Source organism: Oryzias latipes, chromosome 14 (assembly GCF_053564925.1).
Source record: "Oryzias latipes strain Hd-rR chromosome 14, Olatipes_Hd-rR_3.1".
Lineage (NCBI taxonomy): Eukaryota > Metazoa > Chordata > Actinopteri > Beloniformes > Adrianichthyidae > Oryzias > Oryzias latipes.
This window is the reverse complement of record NC_136250.1, coordinates 28,765,198-28,789,891: the sequence shown is the minus strand read 5'-3', so window position 1 is coordinate 28,789,891 and position 24,694 is coordinate 28,765,198. Positions and strand designations below refer to the sequence as shown.

At 41.2% G+C, this 24,694-nt stretch overlaps 2 protein-coding genes across 3 annotated transcripts in view; both read right to left on the bottom strand.

Moving 5' to 3' along the window:
• Window positions 1-398: 398 nt before the first annotated feature.
• On the bottom strand, window positions 399-19,085 carry mpzl1l (myelin protein zero-like 1 like). 2 transcript variants are annotated; one of them, XM_023962591.2, is made up of 7 exons: window positions 18,756-19,085; window positions 17,933-18,127; window positions 13,203-13,384; window positions 10,214-10,424; window positions 8,144-8,273; window positions 5,661-5,766; window positions 399-3,290 (listed from the first exon to the last, which is right to left on the bottom strand). In XM_023962591.2, the coding sequence occupies exons 2-7, from the start codon at window positions 18,003-18,005 to the stop codon at window positions 3,195-3,197; spliced, it is 798 nt and encodes a 265-aa protein (XP_023818359.1). In that variant the 5' UTR covers window positions 18,006-18,127; window positions 18,756-19,085; the 3' UTR covers window positions 399-3,194. The 2 variants fall into 2 exon arrangements, with proteins under 2 accessions (XP_023818359.1, XP_023818360.1); XM_023962592.2 differs by lacking the exon at window positions 5,661-5,766 and having other exon boundaries at window positions 18,756-19,083.
• A 56-nt stretch (window positions 19,086-19,141) lies between these two features.
• rabep1 (rabaptin, RAB GTPase binding effector protein 1) overlaps window positions 19,142-24,694 on the bottom strand; it is a 35,032-nt gene continuing 29,479 nt past the window's right edge. The window contains exons 15-18 of the mRNA XM_023962590.2: window positions 22,952-23,007; window positions 22,131-22,229; window positions 21,909-22,025; window positions 19,142-21,101 (exon numbers count right to left, since the gene is read on the bottom strand). Coding sequence (XP_023818358.1) covers window positions 21,000-21,101; window positions 21,909-22,025; window positions 22,131-22,229; window positions 22,952-23,007 — 374 coding nt within the window. The 3' untranslated portion in view covers window positions 19,142-20,999. The remainder of the gene's footprint in view (window positions 21,102-21,908; window positions 22,026-22,130; window positions 22,230-22,951; window positions 23,008-24,694) is intronic.

The window sequence follows — 24,694 nt, the reverse complement described above, 5'->3', positions numbered from 1 at the left end:
ATTAACTGAACAAGTTAATAATAGTTAAGTTACTAATAACAAAAATATTCAGAAATTTTACACATTGACGACCTCATGCTTCCGTCATCTTGTCTGTGTTTGATAAAGTTTTATTGAAGATGTTTCAGGCACAGATAAAATAGGAAATCCCCTCATTTGAGTGAAACTGGCTCGTCTTCTCCACCTTCAGCTCCATCAGTCTTTGGCATGGGGGTGCTGGAAGCAGCAGAAGAGCCACACGTGCACAAGGGGGACGTGCACAGAAAAGGTCCCAGCTAGGAATCAAACCAGGGGTTTTTTGAAGTGATATTTTTTTTTTAAATTTCAATTGTAAAAAGTGCAGAACGATGAATAAAGTATTGAATTAAAAGAGCGAAAAAGCAGATCAGACTCACAAATGGGCCAGGAGTGGGTTTTATATCAAATTTGAGCAGTGGATACAGAGGTGATATAAAAAAATACATACAGTCAAAGGAAAATAAAATCTATTTTTGAGCAGATGTTCAAGTTAGCAGATGAAATGTAAAAGGCACTAAATGTACAACATTCCAGTTTTAAAGACATCGAACAGGCAAAGGTGAAAATCACACGACGAAGATCGTCTTCAGATGTGCAACATAGTGGAGCTTTGACACAACGTAAAGACGACGACGCAAACATTTACCGTCCAAAAGACGCCGATAAGACTCGCCGTGAGGGAAACCGCTTGCCGGAACGCCGCAGAATCTGGAATCTTTCATAATTTATACTTTATATCACGATTTTTAAGGACAGCACGAAAAAACGGCTACAAGTCACGAAAACGAGCATCCGCCGTATGACGCCGTCGTTCTGGAGGAAGAGTTCATCGAGATTTCTTCAGCAGAGATTCTGGATGGAAGTTTGATCCTCTGGTTCCAAATGGATCCGGAAAAACAAACAGATTTACTGGGAATCAAACAAGGCGGGAAACGGCGCGTGGAGCGAGTGACTGAAACTAAAGGTTTTCTGAAACTTCCTGAACTTTTAAGAACAGGATGGAAGTTTCAGGAAGTTTCTTAAAGTTTAAGAAAGTTTAAAGAAGTTTCTCAAAGTTTTAGGAAGTTTCAGAAAGTTCAGGAGGTTTCCTGAGTCTCAGGGATTTTTCTAAAGTTCAGGAAGTATCCTAAAGTTCAGGAAGTTTCCTAAAGTTCAGGAAGTTTCCTAAATTTCAGGAAGTTTCCTAAATTTCAGGAAGTTTTTTAAATTTCAGGAAGTTTCCTAAATTTCAGGAAGTTTTCTAAAATCCGGAAGTTTCCTAATGTTTCAGGACGTTTCCTAAATTTCAGGAATTTTTTTAAAGTTTCAGGACGTTTCCTGAATTTCAGGACGTTTTCTGAATTTCAGGAAGTTTCCTAAATTTTAGGAAGTTCAGGAGGTTTCCTGAATTTCAGGAAATTTCTTAGGGAAATTAAGAAACTTTCCTGAACTTCAGAATACATTAGAAAGTTTCCTTATTTTCAGGAAGTTTCCTAAAGTTTAAGGAAGTGTCCTGAATTTCAGGAAAGTTTCCTGAAGTTTGAGGAAACTTCCTGCAGACCTGCAGGTGTTTCTTTTGGATCATTCCATCCCTTAAAAACCAAACAGAGGTTTTTTTTATTCTTTCATTTCAGCTGAAGAACTCTTCAACGAGGCCGAGCAGCAAAAGAAACACCGTTACGGTTTCTGGAGACAAAAATAATTAAGACTAACGTGAGAAAACAGCGACTTTCTTCAGTACAACGACCGGAGGAAGCGCCCGGGTTCTGACCCGGCAGTGAGAGCAACGCTGGAATGAACTACAGTGAACGGCACCAGATCGGATCTATGGACCGGCATCAGTCATTTTCTGCACCGTGAAGCCGAGGGCCTTCAGGCCGGAAGCAACAAAGATCCTTCAAAACACTGATAAACAAACTCAGTCAAAGGAAACTTGGCTTTTAAACGCATGAAAACAAACATAAACAATAAAAAAATGGAATGAATTAAAGCATCTGGGAAATAAAAAAAGTTTGATATTTGACACATTTCTGAGAATAACATAAGACGTAGAATAAAACCACGGATAGTTCTGCCATAATGATGTTAGTAAGTCGCATGCAGAGTAGTGTTTTGCTCAAATAACCTCAGAGTTTGATTTAAAAAAAAAAAAAAAAATTTCCCCCTAATTTCTATCAAGTGAAGGAACATCAAAGGTCAGAAGGTCATTTTTTTTAGGGCTCCACCCATAAGCTCCGCCCTCGTTCCACTCAGGTGAAAATCCAAAATGGGGGGTGGAGTTGTTAGAGTACCACATGCCAGGACGTCACAGAAGCGTTCACAGTAACACCACGCCAGTTGGGCTGCGGGGGAGGGGGCGCCGCATGCAAAGATGCCGAGGGGGTGGTGGGGGGCAAACGCCTCCGCCCACACCACTACCATGGAGATGAGCCGTCCTCTGCAGACCGATGCACCAAACTTTGAAAAACGGAGGATTCCACTTCCTGTTGGCCCAGCAGGAAGGGCGGCCATCGGACGCTTCCGTTCAGACATTTTGCTTTTTCTGTCCGTTGAAATCTACAGATTTGGTTTTTTTCTCTAAGCAGGAATCTTTTTTTTTTTTACACACTAGCCAACACCGAAAAACTAAAGCGGGTGCAGCTTGACGCTTTTTTAATGGAGGAAAAGCAGTTTTTCTCAGTACGGCCTCGTTAGGAGCAGACGATTAGCAGGAGCTGGGGCCTCCTCGCCTCCAAACAGCAGCAAATCAAGACGGACGCAGGTTTGAGGAGAGCGCCGCGGTTGGAGCTCCTCGGAGCAACACGAGTACAAACGTTCAACAATACAAATAAATAACCAGCAGCAGAGGACGTGGCGGCCGTTTTCCTCCATTTTACGAGCAAATCGTCGGTGCAGCGGTCTGCAGAAAAGACGCTATTATTTTTACAAACACGGCTTTTTTTTTCTGCAGGAGAGTCTGATGCGGATGTGACGCACTTACTAGTGTTTTCTTCTCTTTACACCAAAGCACAAGGAGACGTTACTACCATCAACAGAATCATGCTTCCAGAGAACAGAAAGAGGAGAATTCAAAGAGAGGATCTGCTCCAATTTTCTTTTTCTGTGTTAAAATACCCCCCCACCCCTTCCAAAGAGCAGCCGATAGGAGAGAGGTCTCACTCTGCTGGGTTTTCCCTTGAATTCTGGGTTTTGGTCCTTCAGTTTTTTTGGATGTCAGCGTAGACCACCGGCTCCATCTTGTGGAAGGAGTTTTTGCTCCCTGAGTGATCCAGCTGTGCGTATATCACCGGGCCCTGGGGGGGGGGGACACCACAGCGGCCTGTTAGACACTCATAAAAAACACCAGACGCAGAAATACGAAAGAGGATGGCAACGAATAAATAAACAACAACAAAACTACAAGATCAAGTTTTCACTTTGATAAGCAGGAGGGGTGTCGGGGGGAAAAAAATCGTTTTGAGAGAATATCGAGATATTTCATATGGCGATACTTGTATCGATTCAAAATGCTGTCAGGACGATATTTATTGAATTATTTATGCGCGTCCTTTAGAGTCTGACTCTTGTTTTCCACTAAAACCTCTGACCGCTAGTTGGCAGCACCGCCGACTGAGCCTCTACACCCTTCAAAACACAGATCTCAGCGAGAAGCAGCAAGTTTTGGAGTTATGAGACATGTACTGCTTAGTTTTTACTTGGGATGGATACCAAACTGAAACTCTGTGCAACGTTGCTGCCAGTATCATAGAGAAACGCAGATTGTGGCAGTTTGTAGCGGCTCAGATAAGAACAGTGAAGCATTGCAGCGGCTAATGCATGTAGCACCAGGCAAAATGCTGTCAGCAAAGCGGAGCCAAAGTTCTGCAGAACTTCACAGCAATAGATTCTAGATTAGCGACCTGATGGATCAGAGGGTTGTTTACAACGCTCTGAACAAAGGTTAACATCGCGGCGATGGGCAGTGCAACCCGCGTTTACTTCCGCCTGTGAGAAAGCGTATTCAGGTACCATATTGCGATATGTATCGTATCATGGGGCGCGTATCGCTATATGCATCGCATTGTGGGACGGGTATCGCGATGTGCATCGTCTTTTGGGGCGCGTATCGGCATATCTATCGTAGGACGCGTTTCGTGATATGTATAGTATCATGGGGCGCGTATTGGCCTGCATATCGTATCGTAGGACGCATTTCGGCATATGTATCGTAGTGTGGGACGCGTTTCAGCATATGTATTATATGGTGGGCACGTTTTGCGATATGTATCGCGGGAGGAGTTTTGTGAAATGTATTGTATCATGGAGCGCATTTCACCATACGTATCGTAGGGCGCGTATCGGCATACGTATTGTAGGGCGTGTATTAGCACAAGTATCGTATCGTGGGACGCATATCGGCATACGCATCTCATCGTTGGACGCATTTCGGCATTTGTATCGTATCGTGGGACGCGTTTCGCGATATGCATCGTTTCATGTGGCGCATATCGACATAAGTATAGCAGGGCGTGAGCGACATGCGTATCGTATCGTGGGACGCGTATTGGCATGCGTATCGTATCGTTGGGCGCGTATCGGCATACGTATCGTATCGTGGGGCGTGTTTCACGATATATACATCGTATCGGTACGCGTCGCTAATCAGCAGCAATGCTGGAGGGAAAGCATTCGTGTATGAATTTTTGGATTGTGGTTGGCCAATGATGTTTTAAGCTGTTGATAACCCGTCTAGTGACCTTCTGTCTGTCCAGCCCATTTCTAAAATATCAGGAAGGGCATCCAGCATTAAAACCTCTGCCACACCACCTGTGCGAATCAGTGAAAGCTAATTTGCTATGGCGACCCCTGATGGGATGTAGCAAAAGGTGAACTTTCTTAAAGCGGTGGCCCTGACAGCTAGGTTGAAACCTCCAAGCTAGTGAAGATGACCAAAAATAAATAAATAAATAAATAAACTTTTGAAAGTTTATTTTGGCAAAAAAAAGAGGAAAAGGAAGAAGAGTTTAAAATAAAAAAGCTTCATTTAGACAAAAACCAGGGGTCTTCACTCCAAATACAGATTTATTGTGACAGTTGTGCCCACAGACCATAATAATAATGCAGAGTATTCAGCAACCAGCTGTCTAATGTTACGACGATGCTGTTAATAAAGTTGTTCAAAGGGTGAAGTCACCTTTATTATGACACTTAAAAAATATCAGTTTTAATGAGATTTTATGTTTTAGATTAAAAGTCAGACGAGGCTGAAGTTGGCGTCTGATTTTTTTTTAGCTTCCACTTTGACAGGTAAGGAAAATCTAAATGACATTTTAATGGTTCCTACATGAAATCTAGTGCATAAATAAAGTTGAAAGATGCTGCAGATATTTCAAAGACGAAGATAATATTTACCCGCAGAAGTTAAGGGAAACTGGAAACAGACACAAATCAGACACCAACTTCCGCCTCGTACAGGTCGGTTCGGGAAAATATTGTCTGACATCAAACCGGCCCAGGGCCTGAAAAAGGTTGGAGACCGCTGGTTTATGCAACATAAATTCAAATTAATGAACTCAAATGAACGCAACCTTCCGAGGTTTGACGTGCAGAATAGACCCATCCACCTTCAAAGTTCCTGCAGTACCCAAAGCAGCCAGTGGGCGACCTTGTTCCCCTGCTCCTACCTGCAGCGGGCCTGACGGGCTGGTACACCTGGAGCCCCCAGAGCTGGACTCCACCTTCTTTGGCGGCTGTGGAGCCTGAGAGCTCTTGCTTTCCAAGGTGGTGCATCTAGTTTAGGGTAACGGTTTGCCGTGGTGACCGGCGGTCATGGAGGACATTCACATGGAGACAAACACACAATGGAAACGGGACAAAAATCAAAGCGCTGGACGCACAAACAGCTGACAGCAGACTGCAGGAGAGCCACCCGGTTCTGACCCACACGGACACTTCCAGGTCCTTTTCATGGTTTTAAAAACAACAGAACCTTAGAGTAAAAATAGGATGTTTATCTTTCACAAAAAGTCAAATTTAAGTGCAATTTAAAGGTGAAATATATCTTTAAAATGATTAGGAACTAGAGTTAATATTTCATTTACCAGTAAGCTTTTATTTTTTTGCTGGAAACATTTATTCTCAATTTTTTCCTCCTTTGATTTGATCCAAATTTGGACAAAATCTCCATAAAAAGTGATAAAATATCAGAAAATCTTCTAAATAAATACAAACTATTTAAGGAGGCCAATTTGAGTTTTTAAAGTTTACTCTTAAAACATTTTTGATCAAGTATAAAACTCAAATTTAAACGTGTTTCCATTTTTTTATATGCAGAAACGTCAGAATATGTCAATTAAAAAGCAACAGAAGCAGCTTTGCATTAAATTTATTCCAATGTATAATCTATTTCAAAATAAAAGTTTTTGACTGTACTCTCTTCCATCTGTTTTCTTTATTTCTTTTTTTTTGCAAACATGATTATTTCATCCAACGTTTCTGATCAAATTTAAAAACTAAACTGCAGATTGAATCTTTTTTTTATTGTTTTTGCAGAAATGTGCTTCTTCATTCTGTGATCAGTCTGCTTCTCAGCTGTTGAACAGAAGCGTCGCACACGACTGCTGTACATTTTTAGTACAAACTTCTGCTTGAAAGCAAACAAAAATGAACATGAAGGCTGTTGATGTTAGAGGTCATTTCAAGCTGCAGAATGTTAGTAAAAACACAGGGATGCACGGGTCAGGATGGAGACAGATGGCCGGGTTTGATGTTTGTGGACCAACATGAAGGATGATACAGGAGTTTACATGCAGCATAAAGGATTTTATTCATTTAAGACAATAAATAAATAAAAAGGATGGAAATCATTTTTTCCCCTAAAACATTGTGACATCTGACCAACCAAAAGTCGGACGATCGCTGGATTCTTCTAAAGTCCATAAATTTTAAAGAATAAACTGGTATCAACTGGTATTTTTGCAGAGTTTCTAGTTTAAATAACTTTTTATACTTGTTTTAAGACAAAAAATCTTGAAGTTCTAATCGAGTCATCTCATTTTCATCTCTAAGGAAACAGGCTTTTTTTTTTTACTTTAAATAATATTTTTAAGCGGTAAATGTTCTCGCTTTAAGATACAGATTTGCTCGATTTCGGGGAAACTGGAAAGTTTGAACAACTGCAGGAAACAGTTTAGAGTAAACATGAACTTACATTTACATTTGACAACAAATTAAAATTAAAATGTGTCATTCGAGTCACATTTGAATATGATATAGAAATAGAAATAGACGGACTGTTTACGTATAAATATACCAACTCCTAAGATGTAAAACTTTTTTTTTTTTTACTTTTTAACAAAACACACTTATTTTGAAACATGATGCTTTTTCAAGAATTAATTATCTTAAAAGGCAAGGACGTCGTAATTTATTTTGAAAATAAAACTAGAACCTTGGAGGATAGATCTATTTTTTATTTTTAACATGTGACAAACGTCTGGGATTCCAAGTTGTTAAACTTTATTTAAGTGGACCATTTTTCCCCATTGTGTTTTATAGATATACGCCTGATTCTGATTCTTTTAAACAACAAACATATTAAAAAATTGTAAATTTTTTAAATGGAATTGACAAGCTATCTTTTTTTAATATTGATTTAGGCTGCAGAAAACAAAACCCTTATCCAAGATCTAACGAAGAACCAATATAAATCTGACCTCCATTCATGTTGGCACACTGAGGGAAAAGCAGAATGGTTAATGTTAGACGTTAACAGAGATGTGCTGAGGAGGAAGAGGAGGAGGAGGAGGAAGGGGACACCAGAGCAAAGAGAAACCCCAAACTGGGCTGGAGGCTCTGGAGCATCTCCAGACGAGCAGAGCCGTCGGCAGGTTTTCACTCTCAGGCTTCAAGTCCATGAAGTGTGTGGCTGCGGCATGCAAAGTGATTCAACATGGAGTCTGACAGAGTTTGGAATCCACCGGTTAATAATTAGTAGCTACATGAGATCGTATGCAGTTTGGTTTTAACCCAGCAGGGGGAGGCGGTGAGCCCTGTCCCATGCAGAGTCCCGGCACACAGACGTCTCTGTGACACCTCTGGACGGTTCAGCATGCGTACCGTCACCGTTCTTCCACTTCCTGTTGTGATGTTGAGGGCGGGGACTCACCCTTCGTACTCGTGGCGGCTGTGAAGCACCCTCATGATGATGCAGGCGGCGACGGCAATGATGACGAGAAGCACCATGGCCCCGCAGACCGCGGCGACGATGACGCCGGTGTTTTTCTGAGGAAGGGATTCTGCAGGAAGACCAGAGAGCAGCGTCAGGAAGAAGCTTTGGGAAGAGCTCTGGATCTTAAGAGCAAAATCCTGAAACGATGAACCTCAGGAACATTTATGCAGACAAGCGTGCAACAGGAAAATGGGAACTGAACACAACACGACTGAAAATCAGTTCCGCCCCTGTTCTTTGAGGTTTACCACACAAGTATATTTTAATCCAAATTCATGTGCAAATAAAAAGCCTTCAGTAAAACGTTTTCACCATTTTACTGAATCTGTGAAAAACCAGCAGCTTCACAGAGAAAACACACGGATGCAGCAGTATGGAAGTCCTGCTGCAGTTCACACGTCACAGCGAACAACCAGGAGATGATGGGCGGTACATCAAAGAGCAGCACAAAGAGGAGCGGCATTAGAAGAGAACCTCCAGGCTCCTTATGGGAAAACTAGAAAAAGGAAAAGAAATAACTTAAAAAAAAAAAAAAAAAAACATCCAGGAAAACCTCTGTGACAAAAGAGCAAAGCTTAGCTCTACTTAAACCCCAACTGTCATCTTTGTTTATGAAAACTGAAAATACCGCTCTGCATTTTATTGTGAAGGAATTGGCTCCAAAGATCAATGACTCGTCAAATTAAGAAAATTAAAAATACACAGAAACTTGATCAGGGGCAACAATAAAAATCACGGAAAGAAAAATCTAAAAACAAACTGAAACTATTTTATCTCGGAAACACTGGCCACCAAAACTGAAAAAATAAATAGGAAATGTTTGATCACAAAGACGTCAGCCGATCATTTCTACGGTTTTCAGAGCGTGAAGCATCTTTTTTGTCACAGAAGGAGATCAAGAACCTTTTTTTATTATTATTATTATTATTTTTAAAGCGACTAAACCATTGAGCTGTTAATTTCCAGTGAAATGCAGCGAAACCTTCAAACACAAAAATGTCCACTAGGGAGTAAACTAAAAGCCTCAGAGGCTGAAAAGACTCAAATGGTTGTTCTTCAGATATAAAGATGACATCCAACCACCTGGAAGCAGGAAACCACTGATCCACAAGATAACGAACCGTCACACCGCATCCAACCGACAGAAACAAACACAAACCTGCCGAGTTCCTCAACACACGTTCTGCTTTACCTTCAACAAAACTCAGTTCTGGATTTTTATTATTACTATTATCATATTTTAAATAATTACAGGGTTTTATTTTCACAACCACAGTGTTGAATTTCTCGTTCCTGAGCAGACCTGAAGCTGACAAATGACTGAAGGAAAAAGCGTTCCTGTTTCCATGGAGATTTAAAGGGGCAACAGTCCCGGTGTGTCCAAATCCGAGGGGCTGGGTGCTTCACCGGCCGCAGCCGACCCGCTCGACGAACGGCCCGGCCAACGTCGCCCGGATGTCGACGGCTGTGAATTTGGACGTGTCTAGCCTTCAGGTAATTCTAGCTGTTCCATTGGCGAATGTCCTGTCGCCTAGCAACCGTGAGTCCCAAACAGAGAGGAGTAGTGAACCAGGCAAACTCAACATTTTCCTGGCTTGTTTGATCCAATTTGTAATCTTGGAGGGGTAATTAGACAAAATCTCCAACTCCCGCGTCACAGTACGCCATTGTTGTCAGAAAATCTCAGGGGTTTGGCCGCAATGCATCTTGGGATATGGACAGCATAGAAAGATAGACCAGACCGATCCTTGAAATCGTGAAAAAGAAGGCCGCATTCGTTGAATTTGAACAGCACTTGTGGTGGCGCTGTGATGTAAGCAGCCTTCAACTGCAGCCCAGGAAGAACGCAGCCCTCCGGTTTGAACACAGCCCCTGTTTTCGGTAAAAAAAACGGACTCCGCTACATTTTCTTACAGTTTTATACCGTCACTGTCCCTGAAAACCCCCACAGACATTTGTCTTCTCAGGTTTGTCTTTTGTTGACCTTTGTTTGAGGCGGAAACTGACCTTTCAGGACGACCCTGAGCAGCGTCTCCGCCTGCGTCCCGCTAACATCAGGGGGGTTCTTGACGTCGCAGAAGAAGGTGCCGTTGTCGCTGAACTGAGTTGGGCTCAGCTGGATGGACACGTCCCGCTTGTTGATGTCTCCGATAAACTGCACCCGCTCTTTGAACTCCTTCAGTCCAGGATATCCTTGACCGTCGGAAAAATAGAAAATCTGCAGAGACAGGAAGTCAGACCCGAGAAGAGTTACTACAGGAAACTTAAATATTTCATTCTGATAACCTAAATGCATAAAAGTAGAGTTTTAAACTCGCTAAAACTAGACCTGCACAATAAATCGCACATTTCTCACTATATCAAGCTGCATATCGCAAAAGATGACGAAAATTGCGACAAACATTAAGCTTAAATGTGCTAAAACAATGATATGGCAGCTTGAAGTATTTAATGAATCAAATAAATCCAGTTATGCATTTGACCAATCGGATGGACTCCTTAATGATGTCGGCCTCCTATGTAGAAGAGGGTCATTGGAATATAATCTAAGGTAGAATATTTAAATTAAACTGTTGCAGTGAAATGGAAATGATATTTTTGGTTGTTTTGCCATTTGTTCATGTATCACAAGTTCTAGTGTCATCAGTTCTGATCATTAATATCGCTAATCGCTGGTTTTTTTTTCATATTGTGGAGCCCTGGCTAAAGTGATTAAATGAGTTTAGAATTTTTGACTTAAACGTCCACATCAGCTGAGAATTTTCAACCTTCCAGCACTCAAAGAGACGATGAAGGAAAGTATGTTTGTGTGTTTTGTTTTATGCCGTCATTACTTTGGGATTTTTGCCTGTGAAATGTGCAAAACAACTTAAAATGCATTTACTTCCTGCTGCCAAAAACTCACCGTAAGCAGATATTTACTTTAGGAGGAAAAACCTTCACTTAAACGGAGGCAGATTTCTACTAATCCAAGAAATATTTTGGTATTGAGTTTGATAAATCCGCTCCTTTTTCTTGCATTTTCTATAATTAATGCTTGAACTAAACCAATCCAAGTTGATTAAGGAACAAAAATGCAAAATTATATAAAAACCTAATGGAAAAAAAAATACCCTAAAAAACACATTTATTTATTTTAAGAGGCGCCAAAGGTTTAAAAAAGGTTAGCAGACCCGTGATGCAGAACGAACGAGTGTTCAGTCACACTTCATGTCTGGTGTGACGGTTATTGTCCTTTTCTGTCGGTAAGTCAGAGGGCAACAGCTGGACCTTTGGGCCTTTTGCACAGCAGCTGTGGGAATGAGTCACAGCTTGTTCATCAACGACGGTTCTGTTCTCTGACGGCAAACAGCAGAACCGACCAAACTGAGGCCGCTTTGTGGAGTTCTGCGTGTCTAGACGCCTGCGCTGGAGGGACGTGCCAGAACCCGGACGGTACCACGGCGACACCAGAACCAATATCTCCCAAGGTCAAGACCTCCTGACATAAGCACAACCACGTTTCACACTTTTGGCAGGTTCTCGATTTTTTAACAACTTTAAGGAGTTTAAGTGCACACAATGTTTAGAAAAATAAAGTAAAGGTCACCACATTAAATCTGGTTAGAGCTAGATTTACATGTTTCTGTCTTAGATGCACCAAAAACAGTCAAATAAACTTTTTTGGAGTGACACAGGATGTACATTGCTTTGAAAAGAACTCGTCAGTTGCAAACTAGTTTATTTAGCAAAAAAGAAAAAAAAGACATTTATGTTTTTCACAATAGAGAAAAATAGTATTAATTCAAATGAGTTTTACTTTTCTAAAGCAGACCCCTGTTCTGAGACAGTTTCTGCAGAGCGGCAAGAGTTGCTTAGCGATTGTGGGCGGGACTGTTGCCCCATAACCCTGTGCCCTCATTTCCCATCATGCACCTATTTACCCTCTCTCCTGTTCGTTAACAGCCCCTCACGACCCCCAGGCTAACAAGATCGGTCCAGTTCTGATCCAGATTCCAGCTCAGACGAAGAAAACAGATACGTTCATGGATGTATTGGTCTGCAGGTGGATGATCAGAATGGAGCGGAGCAGGAAGCTTGTGGCCTGTTCAGTGTCACAAACGCGATCTTTTTAAGAATGCATTTTTTAATCTGCTCCCGATGCCTGATTTGAATAAAGAAATACGCAGGAATGAGATTTTAGTCTTTTTTATAAATGTCTTCTATCATTTGAAAAATGCCACAACATGTTAAAAATACAATTTTCATCTTTAAAATGTTTTTAATTCCCCAAAACTCATCAAAATTATACAATTTTGAAATGCTAAAACCATGAAATGGCATTAGTTTATGTCAGAAACCATAAGCGATTTTAAAAAATAAACGTATCAATATATTTACACTAACATGAACCACAGTTCTTCTGCGCACTGTGGTTCATGTTGGTGTGCGATGATGATAAAATCATTGAATGTAAAGACATTCTCGATGTTCTGAGGGATAATAAAGGCTGTTCAGCTGGGATTCCACTGTTGGACATCTTTTTTGGAAAAGGTTTTTCAAACTGAAGAAGCAACTTCAAGGTTCCTTTCCTGCGTTTCTCTGCCAGCAAAGTTCCAGACGTGATACGGAAGCAGCAGATCTGCTTTCTGAGCGGAGATGTGAATGGCCCCCCCACACAGCTAATGGGGGTCCAGGTCCAGACTGCGAGCGCCCGTGCCCCAAATTAAAGACCTTCCGGCTACGTCGTTATATTCACAGTAGATCACAGGAAAACAAGGAGCCCCCACCCAGTCTGACTGCTCAGAAAGCTGAGAGACGCGACCCAAACATCTGCTCAGACCTCCAGTGCTTCAGACACTGCCGTCACGGTTCTGTTTGTGACCCAGTTTCCATGCAGTCCCCGATCAGTTGGTGACACTGAGATCCAGCTACAGTTCAGGACAAACACGGCGGCGCCAAAACGGCGTTTTCCCCTCACGCGTCCCGACAGATGACGGAGGCGACAGACACTCACCACATGTGGGGATTCGTAGAACGGGCTTTTGGGCTGATTGGACTGGAACCTCCAGGTGACCGTGGTGCGTTTGGTGACCACCTCGCTGGACTTGAAGCTGCAGCGGAGGACCCCCGTGGTGCCGTTCTGCACGATCACCTCGGGGTCGGCCTGAACGTCCAGGCCGCACGTCTGTTCTGTGACTGCAGAGAAAACATCCCGCTGTTAGGAAGGGCCTGGGAGCGGGGGGGGGGGCAGACAAAAAACAGACACCGTGGGGGGGGGGCGGGGGGGGGGGGGCAAAAAAAAATGTGACGAAGGAAGTCGAAAGCAGCTGCAGATGGTAAAAAGACAGGAAACGTTTTACAGGCGTGGAAGAAAGTCTCATCGTTGACAACAGAACTCTTTCTGCTTGGAGGCGGTTGGTTGACTGAAGAGTTCAAATGTGAAATAATTGTTAAAAAAAATAATCAAATAACATTACTTTAAGCCTAATTTTAGCAGCAAATCAGAGTTTAAATTCTTTACCTGCGGAAAAATCATTCATGTTTTTGATCACAAAAAAACAAATTTAAATGATTCTTAAACATTTAATAACTGATTGAATTGATTCACTTGATATGATGAGTATAAAACAAATCCATTTTTTTTTCTAATCCAGGAAATTTCAATTTTTGACAGTTTGGAGCAACCAGAAGATCTGATGTTAGTCGCTTTTTTTTGTAACTTTTTTTTGTTTAAATTAAATCTCTTAAACTGGACCTGTCTCTTCATTGTGAGAATACAAAAAAAAAATCCATCAAATTTAAAGGTTATTTTTCAAAATATTATAATGTATGCATTTATTTATTTATTGTTTAAAATCTTTTTTTTAAATAAATTTACTTCCAAACATCCAACTACTTTTAACCCATATTTTTAAAGCATTTATAATCATTAATGACAGTTATTCTCCTGTTGAAGTGGTCATATAAACACCTGTTCAGAGGAAAAGTTCACCAACAGAATCATTCCTGCTTCTGTCACACATGAACGGTGTTTCCTCTGATGAACAGACGGAGGAAACTATGTCAGAAAATGTCAAACTGACAGAACAAAGCTCCATTTTCTATGAACTAATAAATTCGCTTCAACATTTTCAGCTGCAGCTCAGATGAAAGAGCATAGATGTGATGAAAACCATCATCATCATCATCATCAAACATGGGCCGTGTCACACAGCCACTGCGTACATTTGTGCATGTTCCACATATGACATTTATTTCCTGATACATGCATGACATACGTCATTCATACGTGTCTCTTGCGTTTGTCGATATGCGCAGATGTCCGTCAAGGATTTCGTCTAACGGATCTTTAAGTGACTTTTCACCCATGAACCAGGTAATTGGTAATTGGTAAAAAGGTAATTGTCGCACAGATCACTAACGAATTGCATATAAACAGCGCAATAATCCCGCACGGTTCATGTTCTGCGTTGATTTACGTGTTCTTTGCGTGGTTCATTCGTGATCCATCTGTGAAAATTTCACATAAAGACCACAACGTTTTCCACGTATGTTCACGTGACCAATTTTCATCCGTGCCATAATGTACGTAGTGGCTGTGGGACACGGCCTTCTTTGTGAATGTTCTGTAAACTGAACCCCTCCTCTTAACCCTTGTGCTATCCTAGGCACTTTAACATTGGGAGTTGGGTCATCTAGACCCACTAGACAGTGTTCTGAACCTTTTTTCTTCAATGATTTGTGATCTTCACTGGTGTCCATGGATTACATGAAATCTTTCCACCTTTATCCACCTCTGTCATGGTAGGGAGAACACGTCAATGTAAGGGTGGGGTCATCTAAGATAGCACAAGGGTTAAGGAAAAGGGAGGACATACTTATAGATACGTTTTTGGTAAAGAAGGCGCCACATGCCGACGCCCACAACTCCTCAAGAACAAGCCCGCCTTCTGCTACAAGAAGAGCAAAGACTGGGACGTACCACTACGGTGCTTTACTATTCACATAAACATCCAGGAAATTAAAGGCCAATCAAGAGGGCTTTGACCGTCACGTGACACCGTAGGCCTCCTAAGGGATGTGTAAGACAATAAAAGTGAACCGTAGGAGTCGTTTAGTGTCGTCAGCACTCTGCACGTGTGCAGGACATGAAGACACAGCAGTGATAAGGGCGACCAACGCTCTGAGCAGCAGCTCTGACCTTGTTGCAATGAAACCCTTCCAGGAACAAACATCACAGGTTGAGGACTTCCTTCATTGCAGTTGGACCATAAAGTTGGAAAACCTTTTGCTTATCTTTGCCTGAGAAGCTTTGAGTTTCACCAGGAAGGCAGCTTGTGATTTTATACACGCCTGGCGGCCGAGAGGAGCCTTTTCCTCGTCTAACAAGGGAGTAAAAAATGCCCTATGGTTCCACTCGGTCAACCTTTTCTTTTTGACGCTTTAACCCTTTGTTTTCTAGTGAGACAAGTTTCGATGAAAGACAAAACCTGCATGAGTCACACTAAAGTAGGGACACCCACCACCCGAGGGGGCCGAGGGAATAAGACGTCAACCTGACCGCCTTCATTTCAAGGAATTTTCAGTCGAGCCTCCAGGCCGTCTGCTAGAAGTCAGAGAGATATGCAGATCCCTTCCAGATTCAGAAAACAACGCAGACGAACACGATCCAAGAAACACTAGCAACCACGGCTCCTCCACCTGTGCGCCTGATGTCAGATATTTCCAACGGCTAACCACTTAGAAATATGGAACAGGCGCTTCAGGGACAGGCATTGATCATCTTTTGATCATGATAAATGTCAGATAAAAATCGACGGATCACTCCTTTCATTTCAACGGATTCTAATTTATTTACTTTCTCCTAAAGCTGATACGAGTAAGAACACAACGTTCTTGTTGTCTCGCCTCAGATATCAAAATTCAAAGGGGGGGGGGGGGACGCCAACATAACCACATGTAAACCGGGAGCTCAGCTGGAGGAAACGTCACAGCGGAAGCAGGAGAAAGCGTGACCTCTGACCCGTTTATGATTCAAATGTTTCTGCTATCTTTAACCATTACAGTTTAAGATGTCAAACTGTGGCGTTGGTCGCTAAACAACCACCTGGAGAGGAAGAGGAGGTTCAGAAGTACAACAATGAAACACCAAGTCAAACATTTAACCGCAACTTTTCCACAACAGTTTTACTGATCTGCAGGAAAAACTACAAATGTTCATTTTTGTATAATTATGTAAAATTCATAAATGCGCATTACGGGCAGAATATTGGCCGATGAGACGCGCCTGAATGACTGGCAAGGCGACCAAAACGGCGGTTTTTGATGTGGTCGTGTTGCGTTATTTTCTGTTGATTCACCAGTTAGTAGTTTCAACATAACATAATGAAATAGGATACTTTATATCCTAAAAACTAATCAAAACTCTGGTCAGTGGTTTCAGTTGAGTAGTTTTAGGAACACTAGCGAGCGTTCGGGGTTTCCTTCATAAACTCCAGCTTCGTTGTTGATGTTCAGTTCCCTTTGTGGGTCAGGAAGATGAACAAGGAAACGAGATGGTATCTCTTTGGGAGGGGGGGGGGGGTCTCAAACTCCAAACCACTTCTGGCCCCCATCCTTCACATATTTAAGTCCTGACCTGACTTCAAAATAAAAGTCTGTTATTTTTATTTTTTTTAAGTAGACATCTTCTGTGAACACAAATGACAAACTATTAACTTTGCAGGGTTAATAGAAGACGAATGACTTTCACACCAGAGTTGCATGGCACGTCAGTTAAAGGCAACCAAAAAAAAGGAAACGAAAAAGCAGCTATGAAAGTCTGCGGTTTCTCCAATTTCTAAAGAGAAAGATTGTTTTTGTACTTTTTTGTAAAGTGAGGGAAATGTTCAAAAATATGAAGGGATTATCTGCTGGTTTACCGAAATATTAAAATTTTAAATCAGTGCTTTTATTTTATTTATTTTTTTAAATCAGAGCAGAAACGCTGCCTCATATCCTATAAAACAAACAATTTAATTTCTCTTAAAATAAAGCTTTAAAACGATTTTAAATTGAGAACCATAGAGATAATTTATAATATTTTTAAAAACATTTTTTCTCCCCCTTTATTAGTATTATTGTACGAATTAGGCAGGAGTGGCCCCTGAATGATTCATTTGAATTCGAGAGGGAAATAAAATCTGCAAATATGAAGTGTTACTGTGTTTACAAGTCGCTTCTGTTAATCTAAAATAAAATTTTAATGCTCTCAACCTGGTTAAATAAAAAATGAAAATTACTTTCCACGTGTTTACTGTACAGACGACAGAAAAACAGCCTTTGCCACAACTCAACGTGTTTTTAAACCTCTTCAATGAGTTTTTAAATGAGCTCCATCCCGATGGCACGACTACCGCCTCACCGGGAGACAGCGGCAGCCGCGGGGCGCGAGCCTCCTCTCTCGCGGCCAAACGCTCAGATTTTCGCTGCTCAAATCAGAAATGGCGACATACTGCGTAAAAAAAAAAATCTGATTTATATGATCAAAAACAACAACCACGTAAATGTTCCTCTCTTGGATGTAGGCCGGAACAAAAGGCACACTACTAATCTGCGGGATTTAAGGTTGGGAGGGGGTGTAGACGACGGTCCTCCAGCGAACATCGCTAGCTGGCTAACCTGATTTCCCACCTAAAAAATTAAAATGCCAAATATTCGCTTTTATAAAAGGTACTCGAACCCAAACCGGACTTATATACTCACCTAATGCGACATACAGTGTAAATCCAGTTAACAAAATGCGCCTGCAAACGTATTTCGACCGTTTGGGCTCCATTATTCTGTTGTAAACACAACTCCTGCCTTTTTTTTCTTCCACCTCCACCGTTCCAGGCAGATTCTCTTCTTCGTGCCAGACTCCAGTGGCACGCGCGCGGCTCTCCGAGTCGCTCCTGACCCCTGCAGGCCAACAGTGTAATGACAGGTCCATGCCACAGTTATGCAATATCATTAGAATATCTCTGAAGAAGCAAAAATAAAAAAGGAGTAGTCGCACTACTTATATTTGAATAAAATATATTAATCTAACTAGTTAATAACTAACTGGGCAGACAACTTAAATATGAACACTAAATATGAACACACGTTTAGGTCTGGAAATTAAATTGTGTTTCTTTTAAAAAAAAAGCCAATTTACATTCATGCTGGGTCAGTACTAAAAAGGTAAGAAGTATCAAAACAAAAATATAGTGATAGTAAGTATAACATAGTGTAATAAAGGTCACTATAGCACCATTTAGTTCCGATTAAAAAACATTTTGTATATTGCTCATAGTCTATTTAAAAAATAAATAAATGAGACAATATCTTATGCCGGATTGTAGGTTTAGGGCCTAAGGGGACTTTAACATAAGACACAATTGATGAGTATTTCAAGTTTTTAATCAAAGAAACCAAAAAAAAAGATGCACTAGAGATGAAATAGAACACAATGCCCAACAAGTTCATTTCTAAAAACAGATGAGTCTTTTGAATGATCTACAAAAAGGAATCCAAAACATAGAATGGGTGGCACCAACCAACTTACCTGGTGTGTATAACAGGAGAAACAGATGGAACGTTCAGGTCACGGTACCCCGGCTTACCCGTCCACCACCAACCTGCCTGTTTCTCTCTTCTTTCAGGACTGTTTGAAGCCCACTACCTAAATCAGGTGTGTTCAGTCAATCGGGATGTGGAATCACTTGAGCCAGCAGAAAGCTGGTCAGGGAGGACTGGAAACCACAGGAATTGATGTGGTTCTGGAGGACCAGGGTTGTCCAACTCGTCTTCTCAGGGAGTCTTCAGTAGGTTTTCTGTGATCCAGGTCTCAGGTTCTGGGGCCTGATTGGTCAGATCATCCATCAGGTGTCCTCACTCAGCTGATCAATAACCCCAAATTTATCAGAAATAAAAAAAACTCAACACACAAACTCAGTGGGCAGTAGTTTATAGTCAGTATTGTTCAAAAGTCTTCATCAAACATGCCTTTTCCTAAGTCTGAGCAACATTACAATTCCATCCAACAGCTCATTTTCCAGTGTGGAGCAACCAGGAGACATTTTCTCTCACCATTTTATTTTGATACTAAATCTTTCAAACTGGATCAGTGTGTTAATTGTGTGTAAATTAAGTTAATTGATCGCTGAAATCAAAGGCAGGAAACACAAAATGTTCTGTTGAATCCCTCTGAAGGAGCAGAACTTTTCAAGTTGGAGAATGAAGATGGTGTCATTCTAATGAAACAATTTCTTTTTAATTTTCATGAGTGGCCAAAGCAAAGAAACAAAAAGAAAATGATTTAAAATGTAGATTTTTTTTGTCAAGAACAATACCTTTGGGATTAAACAGACATTTTGTGAGAAATCTATCATTAATGTATCAGAATTGCATGAACAGAGGTGAGGTGACAGCACGCCACCTTTCCTCACGTTAATGCCACATCAAGCAGGATTCATGTCATCACAATGAAAACACAACAATGCTTCTGTACGAAAACAAACAGGTCATCGCTCCATCGACTTCCTGTCCTCATAAATACAACTCAAGATATCTACAAAACAGAACAAGTGTCACCGAAACGGTTCAGAATTTCTTTCTTTTCGGGGTTTATGAAGGATTCACCTCATCACAGATGATGTCACAACCTCGCCGGGAAGCGGTGGAAATCACGCAGACGTGATGAGGCTTCCATGTCCATCTTTTTCTTATTGTTGCAGAACCCACCCGTTATAAACATAAAAGATCTCCAAGCTTTAATTTGAAATTTAAAATAATGAATGTTTTTTTTGTGTGTGTGTGTGAATCGGTTTTAATTTGAAAAACCCCAAAGGCTTTTTATCCCAATGAGAGCTCAACTTTTGAATTTCCAGCAAAAACTGCAGCATTTGTTTAGAAATCTCACTGCTTTTTTTTTTTTTTACCTATTTCAGTTGAAACCTCTGCTGTTCCTGTAAGATAAGCAGCCGTCAGTCAGTTTGTGAGGCCTGAAGATAAAACAAATGCTTTTGGAGATTTGGTTTTGTAGCAGTTGTCCTCGGGGATGCACTTCTTTTTTTTTTTGTGTATTTTTGTTTTACCGTTTATGTCAAAAGTGTTCATGGAATCCTTCACAGATGCAACCGTTTGAGGACAGTTTAGGTGAGGGGTTGGACGAGTGTTCACAGGCCTTTTGTGCTCTTCAATAATCTGAAATAATCCTCCATCCAATCACGGTTGGAGGAGCAGAAAGCGGGAGCCGTCAAAGTCCAACATCCTGAAATGAAATGGATCCACTAGTGTTTTCTAACAGAAATAAGGTCACGACAAAAGCCTGGTCGGACTTGGAGCTTCCGCGAACCGGTGAGGACACGTGGGGGGGTCGCTCGCCCGCGTTTCTTTCCCTCCCAGCTCCATAATGTGCAAATATTTCTGTCCTTCATGGCGCCTTCGAGTGTTCGAGCGAAGGAGGAGAAAGAGGTTAAAAAGCAAAAGAGGCTGCAGGATGGAAAGTGCTTCAGCGGACGACACTTTCTTTTTTTTTTTTTTTGGTTGAGCTAATATGGAGTTACATTTACATTAGAAATGAGCCCCCCCCCAAACCGTTCCACTGTCCACAGCCACACATTTACTTATTTACAGAGTAGTGTTCCTCTTCATCGTTTCTATCTGCGCTGCACTCTAATGTACACCCAGCTCCATCTTCATCCTTACACGTTAAACTGAGGAGGTTTGGGGTGGGGGTGGGGGTGGGAGGGGGTGGACACTCAGAGAAAAAAAAAAGGGGGGGGGGGGTCCGCCTCGTTCAGAAGCATCATGTCTCTGGAAGCTGGTTGATGTCCGTCAAGTTGGTGTCGTTGAGAATCACTTTGATCCGGTCCAAAGACTCGGCTTGTCGTATTCGCTCCAACTGGACCTGCAGACACGACAGACATCGGGTTAGAACGGGCCTGACTGACAGTTGCTGTGTCTGTGTGTGTGTGTGTGTGGGGGGGGGGGGTCCAATCAGGACCGGCTTGGACTGAATGAAAAACCACATCAACTAAATACATGAAAAATAGATTCAAAATGTTGAAAAGATTACATTGTTGTTAAAAACCCCAAACTGAAATGAAAGAAAGTGTTATTAATAACTTTATTAATAATCCTAGTATTCAAATTTAGTCTAAACATCCAAGTCAATAAGGATTATATAAAAACATATTTTTGCTTCATTTATTTTAATTACTTTTTTCTTTTCCAGTTAAAATCTCAAATCTGAAATTGGACTGAACCATTCTTTTTAAAAAGGGGAAAATGATAAACTATTAGGTGGTGGAACAAAATATATTGGTGTAGTTTTTATAAATAATTTATGTATTTTTCTCATATTACTTTTTTTAGGTGAAAATAGAAAAACAAATGATTCTATTAGCAGCTGAGCTATTATTATTTTTTCTTTTTTGCAAACATTATTAACTCTTTGAGAGTCGTGTCTCCGTCCCACAAAGTAAAGGAAGTTCTCTAGGAGGACAGCTATGCAGAAGTTTGAGGGCAGGACTTCTCCACCAAGTTCCAAAATCATGTTCAGAGTTGAATTTTAGCCAACTTTGATGGACAAAAATATTTTCTATGTCCATTTGAGAATCTTACATTTCAATCCCATTTCCATGAAGGTTATTTATTTATTTATTTTTTACTTGGTTTAGCAGCAGTTTCAGGCGCAGAGACTTAACCTGCTTACCTGTAGCGTCTGAGAAAGTTTGACGAAGTCCTTCTGGACCTGCTCGCTCACGTCCAGCTCGGTCTGCAGCCGCTGGGCTTTGTCTCTTTCGTCCAGAACCTGGCTTTCAAGAGCGCTCTGTAGAAACACGCGCGTGTTAGAAAAAGGATGGGCTCAGTGCAGCTGTGAATGAAAGCGCTGGCACGATTCGTGTCTGCGCGGTTCCGGGGAACACGCTCTGACCTTTGCAGATGCGAGCTCTCTGACCTGCTGCTCCAGGCTGACCTTGAGGCCCCCGAGGCGCTCCAGCGTCTCCATCTTTTCCGTTAAACTGCTCCGCAGCTACACAAACACCAGCAGAAGTTACTAAAGAATCACCGATTCCATACGAGGACAGACTGTTAACGCAAAAACTGCTTTGATTGAGCCGTTTGGATTAATTGTTGATTAATGAACAGGTGAAAACTAGAGATTCCTTATAAAAAGAAAGCTTTTCCACATTATTTGTGGATTTTGAGGCTTTAAAAAATGTAGGAGCTCACTGGCAGCATTTGGAACGTAAAATGAAAATAGGAAATGTTTTAAGCTGCACTTTTTTAATCCCTTAAAGCTTCAAGAAGGCATCTGAGCTTTCCTTCAAAGGACCATTTCCCAACAGCTGTCAGAAGTTCAAATCCTTTGCCGTCAGCTCATCAAGTCAGAAATTCCCGTGCAGGTTGTTTGGGAAAACTAATGAGCAAATCCCATGAATGGGCAGCAGATAAATGTTTGTGTCCTCGGTCAGGGTTTCCCCCCCCCAAAAAAAACCTTCTGGCGGATAAATGTATGAGGAGCCAGCCGTGTACGGAGCTCCATGTGATGAAGGTTTCTTCACAATCAGCAGGAAATCTCTGTTTTCTGATTAAAGCAACTTTGGTCGGAAATGGATACTACTTTTTTTAAGGTGATCCTCTACAATTATTTGTTTCAGATATGTAATCTAAACACTGATTAGCTCCGTTTTATTAATCAGAATAAAGAGCACTAACGTCCAGATTTTGTAACGGTCAATAAACAGTTCCTACCTTCTCCTTCTCTGCTTTTATTCGCTCCATCTCCGTCTTCAAACTAGAAAAAGACGCTGAGAGAAGACGTGCGACCTCGTTAGTCAACCACATGTTGTTCATCGGAACCTCAAAGTCTGCAAACTTTGATCACTTTGTGCTTTAAAGGTCAAACGACAGAGCTGAGAAACACACACTGAGCTAAACGCATCACAACACGTCCAGACGTCAAGCTTTAAAAGTAACCAACAAACGAGAGCAAAGCTAAAAAAAGAAATAAAAATGCACATTTAAACCTCTTTTGGTTACACTTTATAAAGCGGGAGAAACATCAGCGGGACCCAGAGCTGAAAAGATCGGGTGTAAACTCTCATAATAAAATCCAAAAACAAGTGTTTGTAAAATTACAATATTGTTCAATAAAAAAAAGTGAAATATAAACAAAAACAGTAGCTCTGTTTTCTGCAGCTACTAAAGTACAAACAAATCCTGACAGATCTTCTGTAACTTCTGTAAAATAAAATAAAACTCCCTTTGAGAGTTTTTAAACATAAAGTTAGTAAAAACTATAAAAGTGTCTTTTTGTGTTTAACCAGTAGATGCATACATGCCAGTATGACGAGATTCTGGGTCAAAAAACTAGAATAAATGATTGAAATGTGTTTAAGAAGCACAAGCTGGTTAAGCAGAAGGGAAAACCAAGCGAGCTTCACCGCCAAATTCCTGACCCGTTTTCATTTCAACCCACAAACGAGGATTTGACTCTAACCCGACTTTATCGATTATTCTGTTCAAGGTGATGCTAAATTAAGCAAAGTTATCTGTTACAAAATGATGCATTTTTCCACGAAGGACGCGTGTTGCCGTTTAAGTGACATCTTGCCATGAAAAGTCTACGAAAGTGCACGTAAATGCGCGGTCTGCGTTCAAAATTACTACACAACTTCTTAACTTTGTTTTCAGGCTCTACGTCCAAAACATGTAGCCATTGAACCTGCATTGAAAGTTAAACCGCTTAACCTTTGACCAATCAGAATCTCGGATTAGGTAGTAATCCGTTTGAAAATTGATCAATGAGGAGTAATTCATATTTGCAGTTTGTACCCGGCTTGAATTCTACGACACCAAGTCTTTCGCATATCGGAATGAAGCTGGGAAAGAAAAAGCCTGGAGTGAGATTCACCAGATTTGCACCACTTCAACATTTCACACGACTTTTCTAACATTTCCAGGGCTCGACATAGCCATTTGTCCGCTGGCCCGGTCCTGTTTTTCGAGCAGTGCGGACCACAAGACTTTACTTTTCACTTGTCCGCTCGGGCCACTAAAATATTTAACGGTTTATATATTCTTCACCTTTTTCAATAAAGTAAATTTTGCGAAAACGTGTAGATTTACCTCGTCTTCATAATTTAGTGAATTTCAAGGGTTTCTATGGGAAACCTTTGATCACTTCTCCTTCTCTCCCGCCTGCGCGCGCTCGGCTTTCACTGCCGAGCACCACGCGGCACGCGCTCACTACTTTTTTTTTTCAAACTTTATTGAATGTAACAATTCAATACAAAACAATGTTAAACAGCAACAACGAAGGCACAAGCCAGTGGGTTATTATTACATTTGATTATAAATCCGACACCGTCACTGAAGAGAGACTGAAGCATGTCAGAGATGTGGAAGACATGGCAGGAATAGATAGGAATATGTTAGATGGAGTAATGGGTATAATTAGTAGTATGGACAGCAAGATATTTAATGAATGCATTG

Coding starts and splice junctions, on each gene's coding strand:
- mpzl1l (XM_023962591.2), bottom strand. CDS start 18,005: ATGGAGCCCAAACGGTCGAAATACGTTTGCAGGCGCATTTTGTTAACT. Junction 8,274..10,213: donor GCTCAGGGTCGTCCTGAAAG/GTCAGTTTCCGC, acceptor GTCTTCCTGCAG/AATCCCTTCCTCAGAAAAAC. Junction 5,767..8,143: donor AGCCGCCACGAGTACGAAGG/GTGAGTCCCCGC, acceptor ACCCTAAACTAG/ATGCACCACCTTGGAAAGCA.